This window comes from Carcharhinus amblyrhynchos, chromosome 27 (genome assembly GCF_965287045.1).
Source record: "Carcharhinus amblyrhynchos chromosome 27, sCarAmb.v2.hapA, whole genome shotgun sequence".
NCBI classification, from domain to species: Eukaryota; Metazoa; Chordata; class Chondrichthyes; order Carcharhiniformes; family Carcharhinidae; genus Carcharhinus; species Carcharhinus amblyrhynchos.
The window spans coordinates 11,905,428-11,919,828 of record NC_137350.1 but is presented as its reverse complement, the minus strand read 5'-3'; the positions used below and the strand labels follow the sequence as shown (position 1 = coordinate 11,919,828).

General features: G+C 46.9%; 1 protein-coding gene across 1 annotated transcript in view; it reads left to right on the top strand.

Annotated features, from left to right (window-relative positions):
* The window catches only part of LOC145359245 (integrin alpha-8-like), a 119,664-nt gene that overhangs the window by 47,772 nt on the left and 57,491 nt on the right, over window positions 1–14,401 (top strand). Inside the window, exons 9-11 of the mRNA XM_080213744.1 lie at window positions 2,185–2,228; window positions 3,036–3,092; window positions 11,592–11,644. Coding sequence (XP_080069870.1) covers window positions 2,185–2,228; window positions 3,036–3,092; window positions 11,592–11,644 — 154 coding nt within the window. The remainder of the gene's footprint in view (window positions 1–2,184; window positions 2,229–3,035; window positions 3,093–11,591; window positions 11,645–14,401) is intronic.

The window sequence follows — 14,401 nt, the reverse complement described above, 5'->3', positions numbered from 1 at the left end:
AAATGTGTATTGTCTCCAGACAGGACAGTAAGTGAGATTTTGCAAGCCCAGGCAAATTATGGGGGTTACAGATAGTGTGACATGAACCCAAGATCCCAGTTGGGGCCATCCTCATGTGTGCGGAACTTGGCTATCAGTTTCTGCTCAATGACTCTGCGCTGCCGCTCATCATGAAGGCCGCCTTGGAGAACGTTTACCCGAAGATCAGAGGCCGAATGCCCGTGACCGTTGAAGTGTTCACCAACAGGAAGAGAACAGTCTTGCCTGGTGATTGTCGAGCTGTGTTCATTCATCCGTTGGCGTAGTGTCTGCATTGGTCTCCCCAGTGTACCAGGCCTCGGGACATTTACTCAACCAGGGGGCAGCTTGTTTCTGACTCATGTAAAATCCCTGAGATTTTGAGTCACAACTAACACTATTCTACCACAAATCCAACAGCTTTATTACCAAAAAATTTAACTTAAAAATGAACACAAGAATTTTCAGAGCATAGTTACACCCTAGTTAGTCAGTTCAAGTTGACTACAGGTTGCTTGGAACTGATCTGACTTGGACTGATCCGCGTTTAGTGGGACTTCCTGTTGATGGCTGCACTCTTGATGATGACATGTTAATGAGGGTTTTCAGCCCTGCAAAGCCATTGCACTCACGCCCAATCCTTCTGAGCTACTTGATTGGTCACTAGGGAGCAAGATCAGTCTTTAATTGGTCCATGTTGGTCTCTAGGGTGCAAGATCAGTCTGTGATTGGTCCTGACACTAGTGTTAATTTAGCAAGGCCAATCCACCTAACCTGCACATCTTTAGACTGTAGGAGGAAACCGGGGCACACAGAGGAAATGCACACAGACACAGGGAGAGCGTGCAGATTCCTCACAATGACCCAAGCAGGAATCGAAGCCGGCTCCCTAGTTCTGTAAGACAGCAGTGCTAAGCAGCAGTACCACCCACAGTAGGTTGTGGTAAGAGGCACGCAAGATTTCCGCTGCCTTTGCAGCAGCAGCCAGTGTTTGGGGATATGTCAGTGGCGTTGAGAGGAACTCCGCTGTCTGAGTGCTAACTGGGCTGAGTGGGAGCCGTGGATCATTGTGAGCTGGTGTGGGTTCCATTACTGGCCTGGTAAAAACCAGGCAAAGCTAATGACTCCCAAAGCGGATGACTGACTTTGCAATGGAACCTGCACATCTGTTTTGCGTGAAATTTGGGAAATCTTTTGCCTCAAACTTTGATCCATTGAGGACCGGTCTTATTGGCCCTCCTTTCACTCCATCCCCTAGAGTGACAATGTGCCCATATAAATTTTATCCTGCCCATTGGTGTGGTTGGCATTGGATCAGGTACAGGTATCTCAGTTACCAAAGTGCTCCTGCCCTCAGTGTTTAGGAGCCACTGTAAAGCCAGCAGCTAGGAGGGCCACCTGGCAGAATGGGGACTTTGGTATTTTGGAGATTTACCGGGATGCTGCCTGGTTTGGAGGGTAGGTCTTATGAGGAAAGGTTGAGGGAGCTGGGGCTTTTCTCTTTGGAGTGGATGAGGATGAGAGGCGACTTAGTAGAGGTTTATAAGATGATGAGAGGGATTGGTAGAGTGGACTTGCAGAGACTATTTCCTCGGGTGGATGTAGCTGTTACTAGGGGGCATAACTATAAGGTTCATGGTGGGAGATATAGGAGGGATGTCCGAGGTAGATTCTTCACTCAGAGAGTGGTTGGGGTGTGGAATGCACTGCCTGCTGTGATAGTGGAGTCGGACACTTTAGGAACTTTCAAGTGGTTATTGGATAGGCACATGGAGCACACCAGAATGATAGGGAGTGGGATAGCTTGATCTTGGAATTGGACATAGCTCAGCACAACATTGAGGGCCAAAGGGCCTGTACTGTGCTGTAATGTTCTATGTTCTATCACGTCACGAGAGGCAAAACTGTGCCGGAACCTGATTTTTCACCTCTCGCCCGATCTTATGACTCGCCACGTCGATTAACTGGTTGGGCATGGCGGTAAGATTGCTGCCTCTGTCTTATTGCTTATTCTCTGGCGAGATGAGTATGCAGTTTCCACCTCCATCCACCCACAATCTGCTGTAGGGAGACCCTCTTAGAAGCCTGTGTCAATGTTGTACATAATCCACTTGCAGAAGTAACTATGTTCAAACAGACCTTTAATCTGTCTATTTCTTTTTACAGAATACGTTTTAGGGGCTCCCAGGGCGAAGCATGCATTGGGTTTGGTATGTATAATTCATTAAATAGGTGTTGATGAATTTTTTTCCTCCATCTTCTCCTGCGCTCAGCTGTCTTGCCCTGGAATCCTGTGCCGGACCATTTCAGCTGCAGCCGGGATCGGAATTCCTGGCTGGAAATGAGGAACGTTGTTGGGGAACTGAAAATCTCAGGGACAGCAGCAATGTGCCAGTTTTACCTGCTGGCTGGAAGAATATGTCCCATGTTTTTTTTTAAGTGACGAATAGCAAATGGGTATTTGATCATCATCCATGGACCATAGGATCATCCCAGTCAAGGCTGTTTTGGGATGTGTTTGTGGGAGTCAGGAGCTGTCACTTACTACGCTCTCTCTTGGGGCTGAGAGTGGCTGCAGAGATGGCCCTGGACCTCCCAGAAAACCCCCAGAAATATCGTCAGCAAAGGGGATAATCCCCTTAAAATAACGTTTCTTATCCTGAATCCAGCCCATTTTGCTTCGGTCACTTAAAGACTTCTAGCTCTCCCAGCAGCATGGGTTGGCATTTTATCAGGAGATGGGCACCTGTGAGGCATCAGGTCTATTAGAATCATAGAATCCTACAGAGCAGAAGGAGGCCATTCGGCCCATCGAGTCTGCACCGACTCTCTGACAGAGCACTTTACTCAGGCCCTATCCCCGTGACTCTGAGTTATCTTGTCCAGTTTAGGGAGATATGCCCCATAATTCAGGAACAGTTCTACGGTTACAGGTTGGTGCAGTTTCTGTCATTTCCAGTGTTGGGTTGCACTTAAATCAGGACAGTTTGACCCCGGTTCTCATCTTGCTTTGACAGGTGTACATTCTACTGAAAGCGAATTTAACAACCAAACAAACTCTCTTGGGTGAACAGGTAAGAATCTGATTCACAAAGATGAATTAACTCTGTTTTCCACGTAGATTATGTAAATCAAGGTTAAATAAACCCTTACAATCACACATTAATAACTTGTGGGATCTTCCTATGAGCGAATTGGGTGCTATTGTTTCCTTATATTGTGACAGTGACTACACTAATTCCTGTGGTTACAAAGGCCTTTGGGATTTCTTAAAGCCCTGAAAACAAATTTATATCTGGATTTTGACGTCCAACTTCCATTATCCCAGCCCAATTTTTGTATTCACTCCTTTAATTTTTCAATTTGGATTTTCTATACCCTTCTCTTCCTCCTGTTTTTCTTTTAAACATCCTGTGTTTGATTCCTGGCTTGGGTCACTGTCTGTGTGGGAGTGAGAATCTGCACGTTCTCCCTGTGTCTGCATGGGTTTCCTCCGGGTGCTCCGGTTTCCTCCTGCAATCCGAAAGGCGTGCTGGTTAGGTGCATTGACCGTGCTAAATTCTCCCTCAGCGTACCCGAACGGACGCCGGAGTGTGGCAATTGGGAGATTTTAACTTAAGAGTAACTTCATTGCAGTGTTAATTAATTAGTGTCACACTTGTGGTGACACTAATAAATAAGCTTAAAACACGAGAGTTTCTTCTTACATCGAACCGATGGTCACAGTATAACTGATTTATCACTTATCGGATCTTATTTTCCTGTCATATCCTTACGCAATAATCATTTAAAATATACAGCACAGCAGAAGATGACTGTAATGGTCCTTTCCACTTAACAAATAGCAACGTTTAACGTAGCTGCAATGCTCCCTCTGGTGGCGTGTTGTATAACTGCACAAAGTAGAATCAGGTTTCAGCATCCAATGTTGTTTATGAGGGGATGCGGGGGGGTGGGGGGTGGGGGAGGGGGTGACTGTTATTTGGCATGCAAAGACAAAGGAGTGCATCTTCCTGAGAGAAATACGTTGATTGTGCATGTCGATAGGTTGTCAGGACAGGCAATACAGACTGCAAGGAGATATTAACTGCTTTGCCAGCACTATAGTTAAGAAAGTCCATCAACACCTCTACTAGCTCAGGAGGCTAAGGAAATTTGGCACGTGCGCTCCAACTCTCACCAATTTTTACAGCTGCACCATATGAAGCATCCCTTCTGGTTGTATCACAGCTTGGTATGGCTCCTGTCTGCCCAAGATCGTGAGAAACTACAAAGGGTTGTGAATGTAGCCCAATCCATCACCAGCCTCCCATCCACTGACTCCGTCTATACTTCACGCTGCCTCGCATATACGCCTGTCAAAAGCAGAGAGCATAATCAAGGACCCCACACATCCCAGATATTCTCTCTTCCACCTTCTTCCATTGGGAAAAAGATATAAAAGTCTGAGGTCACATATCAACCAACTCAAGAACAGCTTCTTCCCTGCTGCCATCAGACTTTTAAATGGACCTACCTTATATTAAGTTGATCTTTCTCTACACAATTACAATAACACTACATTCTGCACCCTCTCCTCTCCTTCTCACCTATGTCCTCTATGAACGGTATGTGTTGTCTATCTAGCATGCAAGAAACAATACTTCTCACTGTATCCAAACACATGGGCAATAGGGTGGCACAGTGGCTAGCGCTGCTGCTTCACTGTACCAGTGACTCGAGTCACTGTCTGTGTGGAGTTTGCACGTTCTCCCCATCTCTGCATGGGTTTCCCCTGGTGTTCTGGTTTCCTCCCACAATCCAAAGATATATGGGTTAGGTTGATTGGCCAGGCTAATGTTAATCCCCCTTAATGTTTGGGGGATTAGCATATGTGGGATCACAGGAATAGGGCCTGGGTGAGATTGTTGTCAGTGCATACTTGATGGGCCAAATGGCCTCCTTCTGCACTGTAGGGATTTTATGCTCTATATGACAATGATAAGTCAAACACGAAGACAAAAGGGCGCTAACCCCTCGGTAGTGAGTCACCTCACTCAGGTCAATTCCCAAATTCCTGTCACTGTGTCAATGATGCATCGTCTGCAGCTCAGCCACCATGAGAAGCCAGAAGGCCACATACATAGAACCCTACAGTGCAGGAAGAGGCCCTTCGGCCCATCAAGTCTGCACCAAACACAATCCCACCCAGGCCCTACCCCCATATCTCTACATATTATACCCACTAATCCCTCTAACCAGCTCATCCCTGGACACTAAGGGGCAACTTCTTAGCATGGCCAATCAACCTAACCCACACATCTGTGGACTGTGGGAGGAAACCGGAGCACCCGGAGGAAACCCACACAGACACGAGGAGAATGTGCAAACTCCACACAGACAGTGACCCAAGCTGGGAATCAAACCCAGGACCCTGGAGCTGTGAAGCAGCAGTGCTAACCACTGTGCTACCGTGCCGCTCTGGCATACCATACCTCTGGCCACTGGTTTCCTGACTCCAACACACAAGCTCACGTGGATAGTTCTCATCGTTTAATGAGAACTGTCCCACCACACACAATAACATCCAGCACACCACTGGGATGCTTGATTTTGATTTGATTTATTATTGTCACATGTATTAGTATACAACGAAAAATATTATTTCTTGCGTGCTATACAGACAAAGCATACCATTCGTAGAGAAGGAAAGCAGAGAGTGCAGAATGTAGTGTTACAATCATAGCTAGGGTGTGGAGAAAGATCAACTTAACGCGAGGTAGGTCCATTCAAAAGTTTGACGGCAGCAGGGAAGAAGCTGTTCTTGAGTCGGTTGGTATGCGATCTCAGACTTTGTATCTTTTTCCCGACGAAAGAAGGTGGAAGAGAGAATGCCCGGGGTGTGCAGGGTCCTTGATTATGCTCTCTGCTTTTCCCATAGCTGCGGGAAGTGTAGACAGAGTCAATGGGTGGGAGGCTGCACAATGATTCTGCTGTTGGGGTTGCACCGGACCCTCCTGTAGACCTCTCCAGGGTCCGTGTTCTGATTCATGGCAGTCTGCGTCCTGCAGACCCTCACCATCATGAGGACATGGCCTTCGCCACCAGCTGCATGGTGAGCAGCTGAGGTGTAAAAGGAAGGGGCTGGATGGAATAGAGAGGGAGAAACTGTTCCCAATCGTATTGGGATCAAGAATGAGGGGGGACCAAGACTTAAAGCAATTTCCAAAAGAAGCAAATCTGATCTGAGAAAAAACTTTTTCATGTAGTGAACGGTTTGGGTCTGGAAAGCACTGCCTGGAAGTGTGGTGGAGGCAGGTTCAATCGAGGCGTTCAAGAGGACATTAGATGATTACTTATTTGAATAGAGACAGTGTGCAGGGATACATGGAATGGCAGTAAGTCATGATGCTCGTTTGGAGAGCCAGTGCAGACACAATGGGCTGAATGGCCTCTTTCTGCACTGTAACAATTCTCTGAGGAAGGTAGGGAGAAAGAAGAATCCATAGAGATGGAGGAGGAGGAATGGGGAGGAGGCAACCCACACAGGAGCTGGGAATTTCTGGCATCTCCTTGCTGCCCGGATCAGCTGATCCCACTGAAAGTCAGTGGAGGTTTTGACTGGCCCATGGGTCTCACCAGGGAGGGGCTGGAAAATCCTTGCCAATGGCTTTCTGTCCAAACTGTCAGCGATCACCTTATTAAACGGTGATACCAGTGAACACAATCCCAATTCTCCTGTGCCCACCATGGCCGGAATTCTCCAAGTCAGCAGGATTCTCCGGTCTCACCAGCAGTGCACCCCCCGCCCGTGGGTTTTGCAAAGACATGGGGTGACATCAATGGGGAATCCCATTGACAGCAGCGGGACTGGAGAATCCCGGTGCTAGCGAACAGCACAGCGCCTTCCACCATTGGGAACCATGTGGCTGGGGGCTTGGAGAATCTCACCCTTCCCTCTGTCACTGGCCATGACAGCATCCTACAATCCTGGAACGTGAACCACAAAATATAATCATTCCATAAAATCCATATCCGATGAACCATCCAATATTTATCCGATCCTCCTTTTTGTATTTGCTTTTGATTCTCTTGCTGCATCTAGTGGTGGACTAAGGCAGATCTGTTCCGCATAGCCAGTAATTCCTAGAACAAGTCTATCGCTAGGGGCTCATAGCTTGAGGGATGCCACTTGGCATCAAGCTTAGCTGACCAGGAGTCTCTCCCACTCTTACCGTCAGCCACTGGCATGTTTGGAAAGTTTCTGCAGGCAGACTCAACCTGTTTGATTTCTGTGATAAAGCAGCCATAGAAACCCTACAGTACAGAAAGATGCCCTTCAGTCCATCGAATCTGTACCTAACACAATCCCACCCAGGCCCTACCCCCTTATCTCTATATATTTTACCCACTCGTCCCTCTAACCTATACACCTCAGGACACTAAGGGGCAATTTTAGCATGACCAATCAACCTAACCCGCACATTTTTGGACTGTGGGAGGAAACCGGAGCAAATCCACGCAGGTGCGAGGAGAATGTGCAAACTCCACACAGACAGTGACCCGAGCCGGGAATCGAACTCAGGTCCCTGGAGCTGTGAAGCAGCAGTGCTAACCACTGTGCTACCATGCTGCCCAACTATGAACACAACTTTCTTGGTCATCGATTCCTGGGTTCAGGGGGAGGGGGATTCGATCCTGGAGCTTCTGGTTCAGAGGCGGGGACACTACCCACTGTGCCACAAGACCTCCTTTTACATTCTCCGAGATGCCTATCTTCTGTGTGTCTTTGCAGGGCCTTTCTGCCGTGCTACCCAAGTGTCTGTAGCGTAGCTGGTGGCAGGTGGTTGATTTTCACAGGGGGAGATCGCAACTAGCCTTGTAGGACAGCTGGGGCCTGAGAAGATCTAGTTCTGGACTGCACCACACCTTGGCATAAGTGGCAGTACTGTTGGCGCCAGCTAGCTGAGAGGCAACAGCAAATTAACTGACAGACTGTGGATGGAAGGGTTGGAGGGTTGGGGGAGGATGAATACTATCATCCTGAGAGATACCAGCTGGATGGTGCTCCATAGCCCCACTGCCACTGCACTGTGGTAGCACCTTAGTAATCGTACAGCAATCTGCTGGAGCTGTGCTGCTGTGAGGTCCATTGTCATGGTGACAGCAGTGTGAGATTGCACGGCGATAAGCTGTGCCTCTGTAAGACCTGGGATTCACTCTAACCTAAGGCTTAAGTCAATTATAATTGTTAGACTGAGTTGGGGGAGCTGGTCTAAAAGATACCTATAGCTCCGAGTAGGTTTAGGCCACTCTGGGCATGAGTATGTTATCCCAGATTGCCCAGAGTTTAACAAGTTAGTTGCATTAAGTATAAAACTACCATAGCTGGTAGAGGCAGCACAATTCATTGACTCTGGAACACTGACTTTTGGCACTGCCTCTTGTTCTGACGACTGAAGTCTATCTTCTTTTTTCTCTGTGCCTGGCTGCTGTAAGTTGCTGTTTATTAACCTTTGCTAGTGGCTATCCCAGTGCGTGGCCAATCATATCCCTGAACCCTGATCAAGACAAAGCACCAACAGACCTTGATTGATCACATAGTCTACGATGAGTGTCTGATTGGTCTCTTATGGGTGATGTCAACTTCACTGATATCACTTCCTGTTATCTCCTGACTGGTTCTCTAAGTTGTTTGTGAGAGTGTCCTCCTTATTCCAGCTTTTCCCTTTCATTTTATGAAATTTGTGGCTTTCTGTTAAGATAATTTGGGTGTTATTTGGAACAGGAGGCACATTCAGCGATCTGTGTTTTAAAATTGGAAGCACTGGGACCAGAAATGACTCAGGCCCATCGAATTCAGCCTGAGGGGATCCTGGTTACCAAACCAGAGACCGTGGCCTCACCAAAGTTTTATATCAGCCATGATCTGATGGATGGCGGAGTAGTCTCGAAGGGCTGAATCACCTTCTTTGCTTCTAATTCCTTTGTCTCTACGTTCTTCTGTTCTATGGATTGCTGGCATTGACAGCGATGGTCATCAGTACCATTGCCTTTTGCGAAGTTTGTCTGTAGGGCCTCCTCACTTCCTGTGGACAGAGGACCCCTTCCTTCCTGTCCATGTCAACTCATGCACCAAGGCTGTATCAGAGAAGACTCTCTTATCGTACAGTGCCACTCCTCGCGCCTATCAGATCATCTCTCACAGCCGCTTCCAGTGGAATACAAGCACGTTTTAAGAAGACAAATGCGAAATATTAGCTATCGCAAATAAAAGCAGAAAACTGCTGGAAACACTCAGCAGTGTCAACAGCACCTATCTGGAAAGAAACAGAGTTAACATTTCAGGTCATTGATCTTTTAACAGGTTCTCAAAGTGCAGACGTGAGTGAATGTTGCATCTGTATTTTCATGCCTATTTTCATGGGCACTTGAAATTCTCCCCTCAATTTTGTAATGGGGTTTGAATCCCCAACCTTGCGACTCAGCGGCTATTGGAACCCTTCCAATGTCCATCGACTCTGCACCAACTCCCCGCAAGAGCATCCCACCCTATCTCTGCAACCCTATGTGTTTATCATGGCTAATCCCCCTAACCTGCATATCCTGGGACACTAAGGGTCAAATTAGCATGGCCAATGCACCTAACCAGCACATCTTTGGATTGTGGGAGGAAACTGGAGCACCTGGAGGGAACCTACGCAGACACGGGGTGAATGTGCAAACTCTACAGACAGTGACCCAAGGTCACTGAACCTGGGTCCCTGGCACAGTGAGACAGGAGTACTAACCACTGTGCCACTGCACCGCCCCAGATAAGTCTCTAATTTGGCTTCCTCTGATGTTTTTTAATGAATGGAAGCGCTGTCCTTTACATTTTTACCCAATGGATGTTCAATCCCTAGCAAAGGGGAATTGAGGGTATGTTAACAGTTACAACTGTCAGTTCAAAGAGGTTTTACTTCCTACAGTCACAGGAGCTATCAGTGTCAACGCAGCCTGATTCTTGTGTCAGGGCCTGAAGCAACTTGAAACAATTTTTGGCTAAGATGAAGCGTAGTATCGATATGCTGCACTTGGTTGAAGTCATTAGGTTACATTTCAGCTTCATTTGAAGCAATTTTTTAAAGTGGCATCTCGGCCTTTTGGCTAAGATGCAAATGAGATCAAGCCTTGGTTGAGGACTGACACCTAGAACATAAGAACATAAGAAATAGGAGCAGGAGTAGGCCATTTAGCCCTTCGAGCCTGCCCCACCATTCAATAAGATCATGGCTAATCTGAAGTGGATCAGTTCCACTTTCTCGCTCTCTCCCTATAACCCTTAATTTCCCTGTCTATCAAAAATCTATCTACCCGTGACTTAAATATATTCAGCGAGGCAGCCTCCACCACTTCAATGGGCAGAGAATTCCAGAGATTCACCACCCTTTGAGTGAAGAAGTTCCTCCTCAACTCCGTTCTAAACTGCCCCTTGAGGCTGTGTCCTCTAGTCCTGCTGTCCTTTCTGAGCGGGAAGAATCTCTCTACGTCTACCCTATCCATCCCCTTCATTATCTTATACGTCTCTATAAGATCCCCCCTCATCCTTCTAAACTCCAACGAGAACAGACCCAGTCTATTTAGTCTCTCTTCATAGTCCAACCCCCTCATCTCCGGTATCAGCCTAGTGAACCTGCTCTGCACTCCCTCCAAGGCCAAAATATCCTTCCGCAAGTGTGGCGACCAAAACTGCCTACTCCAATCAGCTTGGACCATGTAGATCAAGCCCAAGACAGGAGGTGAGAGCCCTGTCTTGTCAGCTTGGATCGGGAATGTCCCAACTTGTTGGGACTCTGAATTGGACTTGATTTGATTGAATTGGAATAAAGTTTTAAAAAAAAAATTTAATGGAATCTCTGCCTTTTGGTGAAGTTGAAACTCAGATCAAGCCCAGGAGGCGTTGTTAATGCTTCATCCTATCAACTTGGGTCATGTAGAGGAAGAATGGGCCCTGTCTTGTCAGCTTGGATCTGTAATGTTCCTCTTGCAGGTTGGACTTTTGATTGGAAGTATATTTTTTTAATTCCTTGCAATGATGAGCTCACATCAAATGTCAGATCGAGCCTAAGATGGAGTGCAATGTCTTATTTTAACAGCTTGGGTCTTGTTTGTCTCTCTCGAAAAGACCGTGAATCGGATTCAGTTCGAATTTGATTTTTGGAGCAAGCAAGGAATGGATATGGGGTTGCCCGCTCCACTCCCAACATTGGCTTTGTAACTTTAAAGGCTGGAGTAAAAAAATAAAAATTCCTTGAGAAGAGAAGCCCATCCCAATTCATTTGGAATGAGCTCATGTCTTCACACCCAATTCACAGCTGACGTACGTCCCACAGGTTTTGTGTTGATTCGAATCGCTAAACCAGCAGTGCATAAACGCACTGTGAGTCGAGAAATATTCAGTAAATATTCAACCGTTATGCCATATAAAGTGGAAATAGAATTTCACGCCTGTCAGGCTGAAGGATGTCAGCTTTAAAGATTGAAGCATACTTGCGACAACCAATGAAAGCGATTTTACTGTGTTACTTCAGCCTGTGTGTTTTGATTTGCAGGTAGCAGCTTTCTTCGGCTATGTGGTCGCTGTCACTGACATAAACAGTGATGGGTAAGAATTACTCTGCCTTGTTCAATGAACTGTAACTTGCACTCTGTATTATAATTCTCCAAGGAGAGATGGAGCTGTAAACAGCCAGCCTGATCATCAGTGTGGTAACTCTGTGCCATTTCGAGTTATTGATACCATTGTACATTTGAAATTATTTCACACGTTACAGTGAAGGGCTAGACTCACCCATGGGTCAATTGTTAAGTTCACATCCTAGCATCCTACAGTGCAGAAAGAGGCCATTTGGCCCATCGGGTCTGCACCGACCACCATCCCACCCGGGCCCCATTCCGTAACCCGATGTATTTACCCCCTGACATTAAGGGGCAATTTAGCATAGCCAATCCACCTAACCTGCACATCTTTGACCTCCTGCCACATTTTGAAGTTATTGCCCCCCCTTCCCAGTATGATCCTGGCAATACTCAGGATCCAACCCTAGGACATCTGTGGGAGTTTGCCCATTGCCGCCCCTCCAGCAGTGACCACACTGGACGTTGCTTGGACAATAAGAGGGCATCTCTTTTATGCGAGAGTGATGGGAACTTGTGCCGCTATGGTACCCCTTAGGTGCCCAGCTGCCGATGCACATCTAGAGTGGCAGCTGAACTAGAGCAGAGTCACTATAGTGTAGAAGAAGGCTATTTGGCCCATCAAGTCTGCACTAACTCTTCGAAAGAACATCTTACCCAGACCCTATCCCTGTAACTCCACACATTTACCTTGTTAATCCCTGTAACCTACACATCTTGAGACGCTAAGGGACAATTTAGCATGGCCAATCCATGTTACCTGCGCATACTGTGGGAGGAAACCCACGCAAACACAGGGAGAACACGCAGACTCCACACAGACCGCAATCCAAGGCCAGAGTTGAACATGGGTCCCTGGGGCTGTGAGGCAGCAGTGCTAATCACTATGCCACTGTGCCGCCTCAGCTGGCAAACACTCTGCATTTCCCTTCCTGTGTCTCTTATGTCGGACAGCAGATCTAAGATGATATTGAAGTCCCAATTTTCAGAGGTCCAGGTACCCTTTACCTTTCTGGAGGTTAGTCACCTTCATCTGCGTTGGCCTCCAGGTCCCTGCGCTAAAATCCACTGCCGTGTTTTCCTTATTTTGACCAGTATCCATTTACTTCCTGTCTCTTAATGCAAAAACTGACCTCAAAATCATCCTCTCCAGATTTCCCCCATGGCCTTTCTCCACGGTATTAAGTTCCGGGTTTAATCCCTTCTCATATCCTCCGTACTTCTCATTTTAGTTTATTGTAGACTATTTCAGGCCTCCATCAGAACTATCCTGTCATCAATGGCAGGCCACTGAGCCACCTTGCGTCAGAATCCTCTCCCGATTACTTCTACAGAGGACTCTGGGTCTGTGCTCGTTGGAGTTTAGAAGCATTGCGGGGGGGAGGGATCTTATTGAAACTTACAGGATACTGCGAGGCCTGGATAGAGTGGACATGGTGAGGATGTCTCCACTAGTAGGGAAAACTGGAACCAGAGGGCACAACCTCAAGCTCAAGGAACGATCCTTTAAAACAGCGTTGAGGAGGAATTTCTTCAGCCAAAGAGTGGTGAATCTGTGGAACTCCTTGCTGCAAAGGGCTGAGGGTGCCAGGTGATTGAGTGTCTTTAAGATAGCCTTAGATAGGTTCTTGATTAATAAGCAGATCAGGGGCTAAGGCAAAAAGGCAGGAGAGTGGGGATGAGAAAAATATGATCGAATGGCGGAACAGACTCAATGGGCCAAATGGCCTAATTCTGCTCCTATGTCTTATGGTCTCATATCTACTTTCAAGGTTGATAAGTCCAACTTCCTCCCCCTACAACTCTGACAGCAGGGGCAGGATTTTTAGCCCCTAGTGGGGCAAGGAGCAGAGACAGGCACTATCGAAATATATATCCCCGCCATCAGCCTGCTGGTTCCCTGTCTTGATGCCACTCCCCGGATCACTTCCCTAGGCTATATAGGGACAATAAGGCTACCAGCCTACACACTGCATGTAGCCAAATCAATTCTTTAACGGTCACTTAAGGTCACTCAAAACTGGCCAACTGGCATTTCCCAATTGGTCTCCAGGTTCTCAGAAGAGGTGGGAACAATTTAGTCGCTGGGAAGTGATATCCCAGCCAGGAGTCGGTCTGCCTAGAACATAAGAACTAGGAGCAGGAGTAGGCCATCTGGCCCCTCGAGCCTGCTCTGCCGTTCAGTAAGATCATGGCTGATCTTTTTGTGGACTCAGCTCCAATTACCCACCTGCTCACCATAACCCTTAATTCCTTTACTGTTCAAAAATCTATCTATCTTTGCCTTAAAAACATTCAACTGTTTCACTGGGCAGGGAATTCCACAGATTCACAACCCTTTGTGTGTAGAAGTTCCTCCTCAACTCAATCCTAAATCTGCTTCCCTTTATTTTGAGGCTATGTCTCCGAGTTCTAGTTTCACCCACCAGTGAAAACAACCTCTCTGTTTCTATCTTAAGTATTCCCTTCACAATTTTAAATGTTTCTATAAGATCTCCTCCTAATTCTTCTGAATTCCAATGAGTGTAGCCCCAGTCTACTCAGTCTCTCCTCACAAGCCAACCTTCTGAACTCTGGAATCAATCTAGTGAATCTCCTCTGCATCCCCTCTAGTGCCAGTATATCCTTTCTCAAGTAAGGAGACCAAAACTATACACAATACTCCAGGTGTGGCCTCACCAGCACCTTTTATAACTGCAACATAACCTCCCTGTTTTTAAACTCT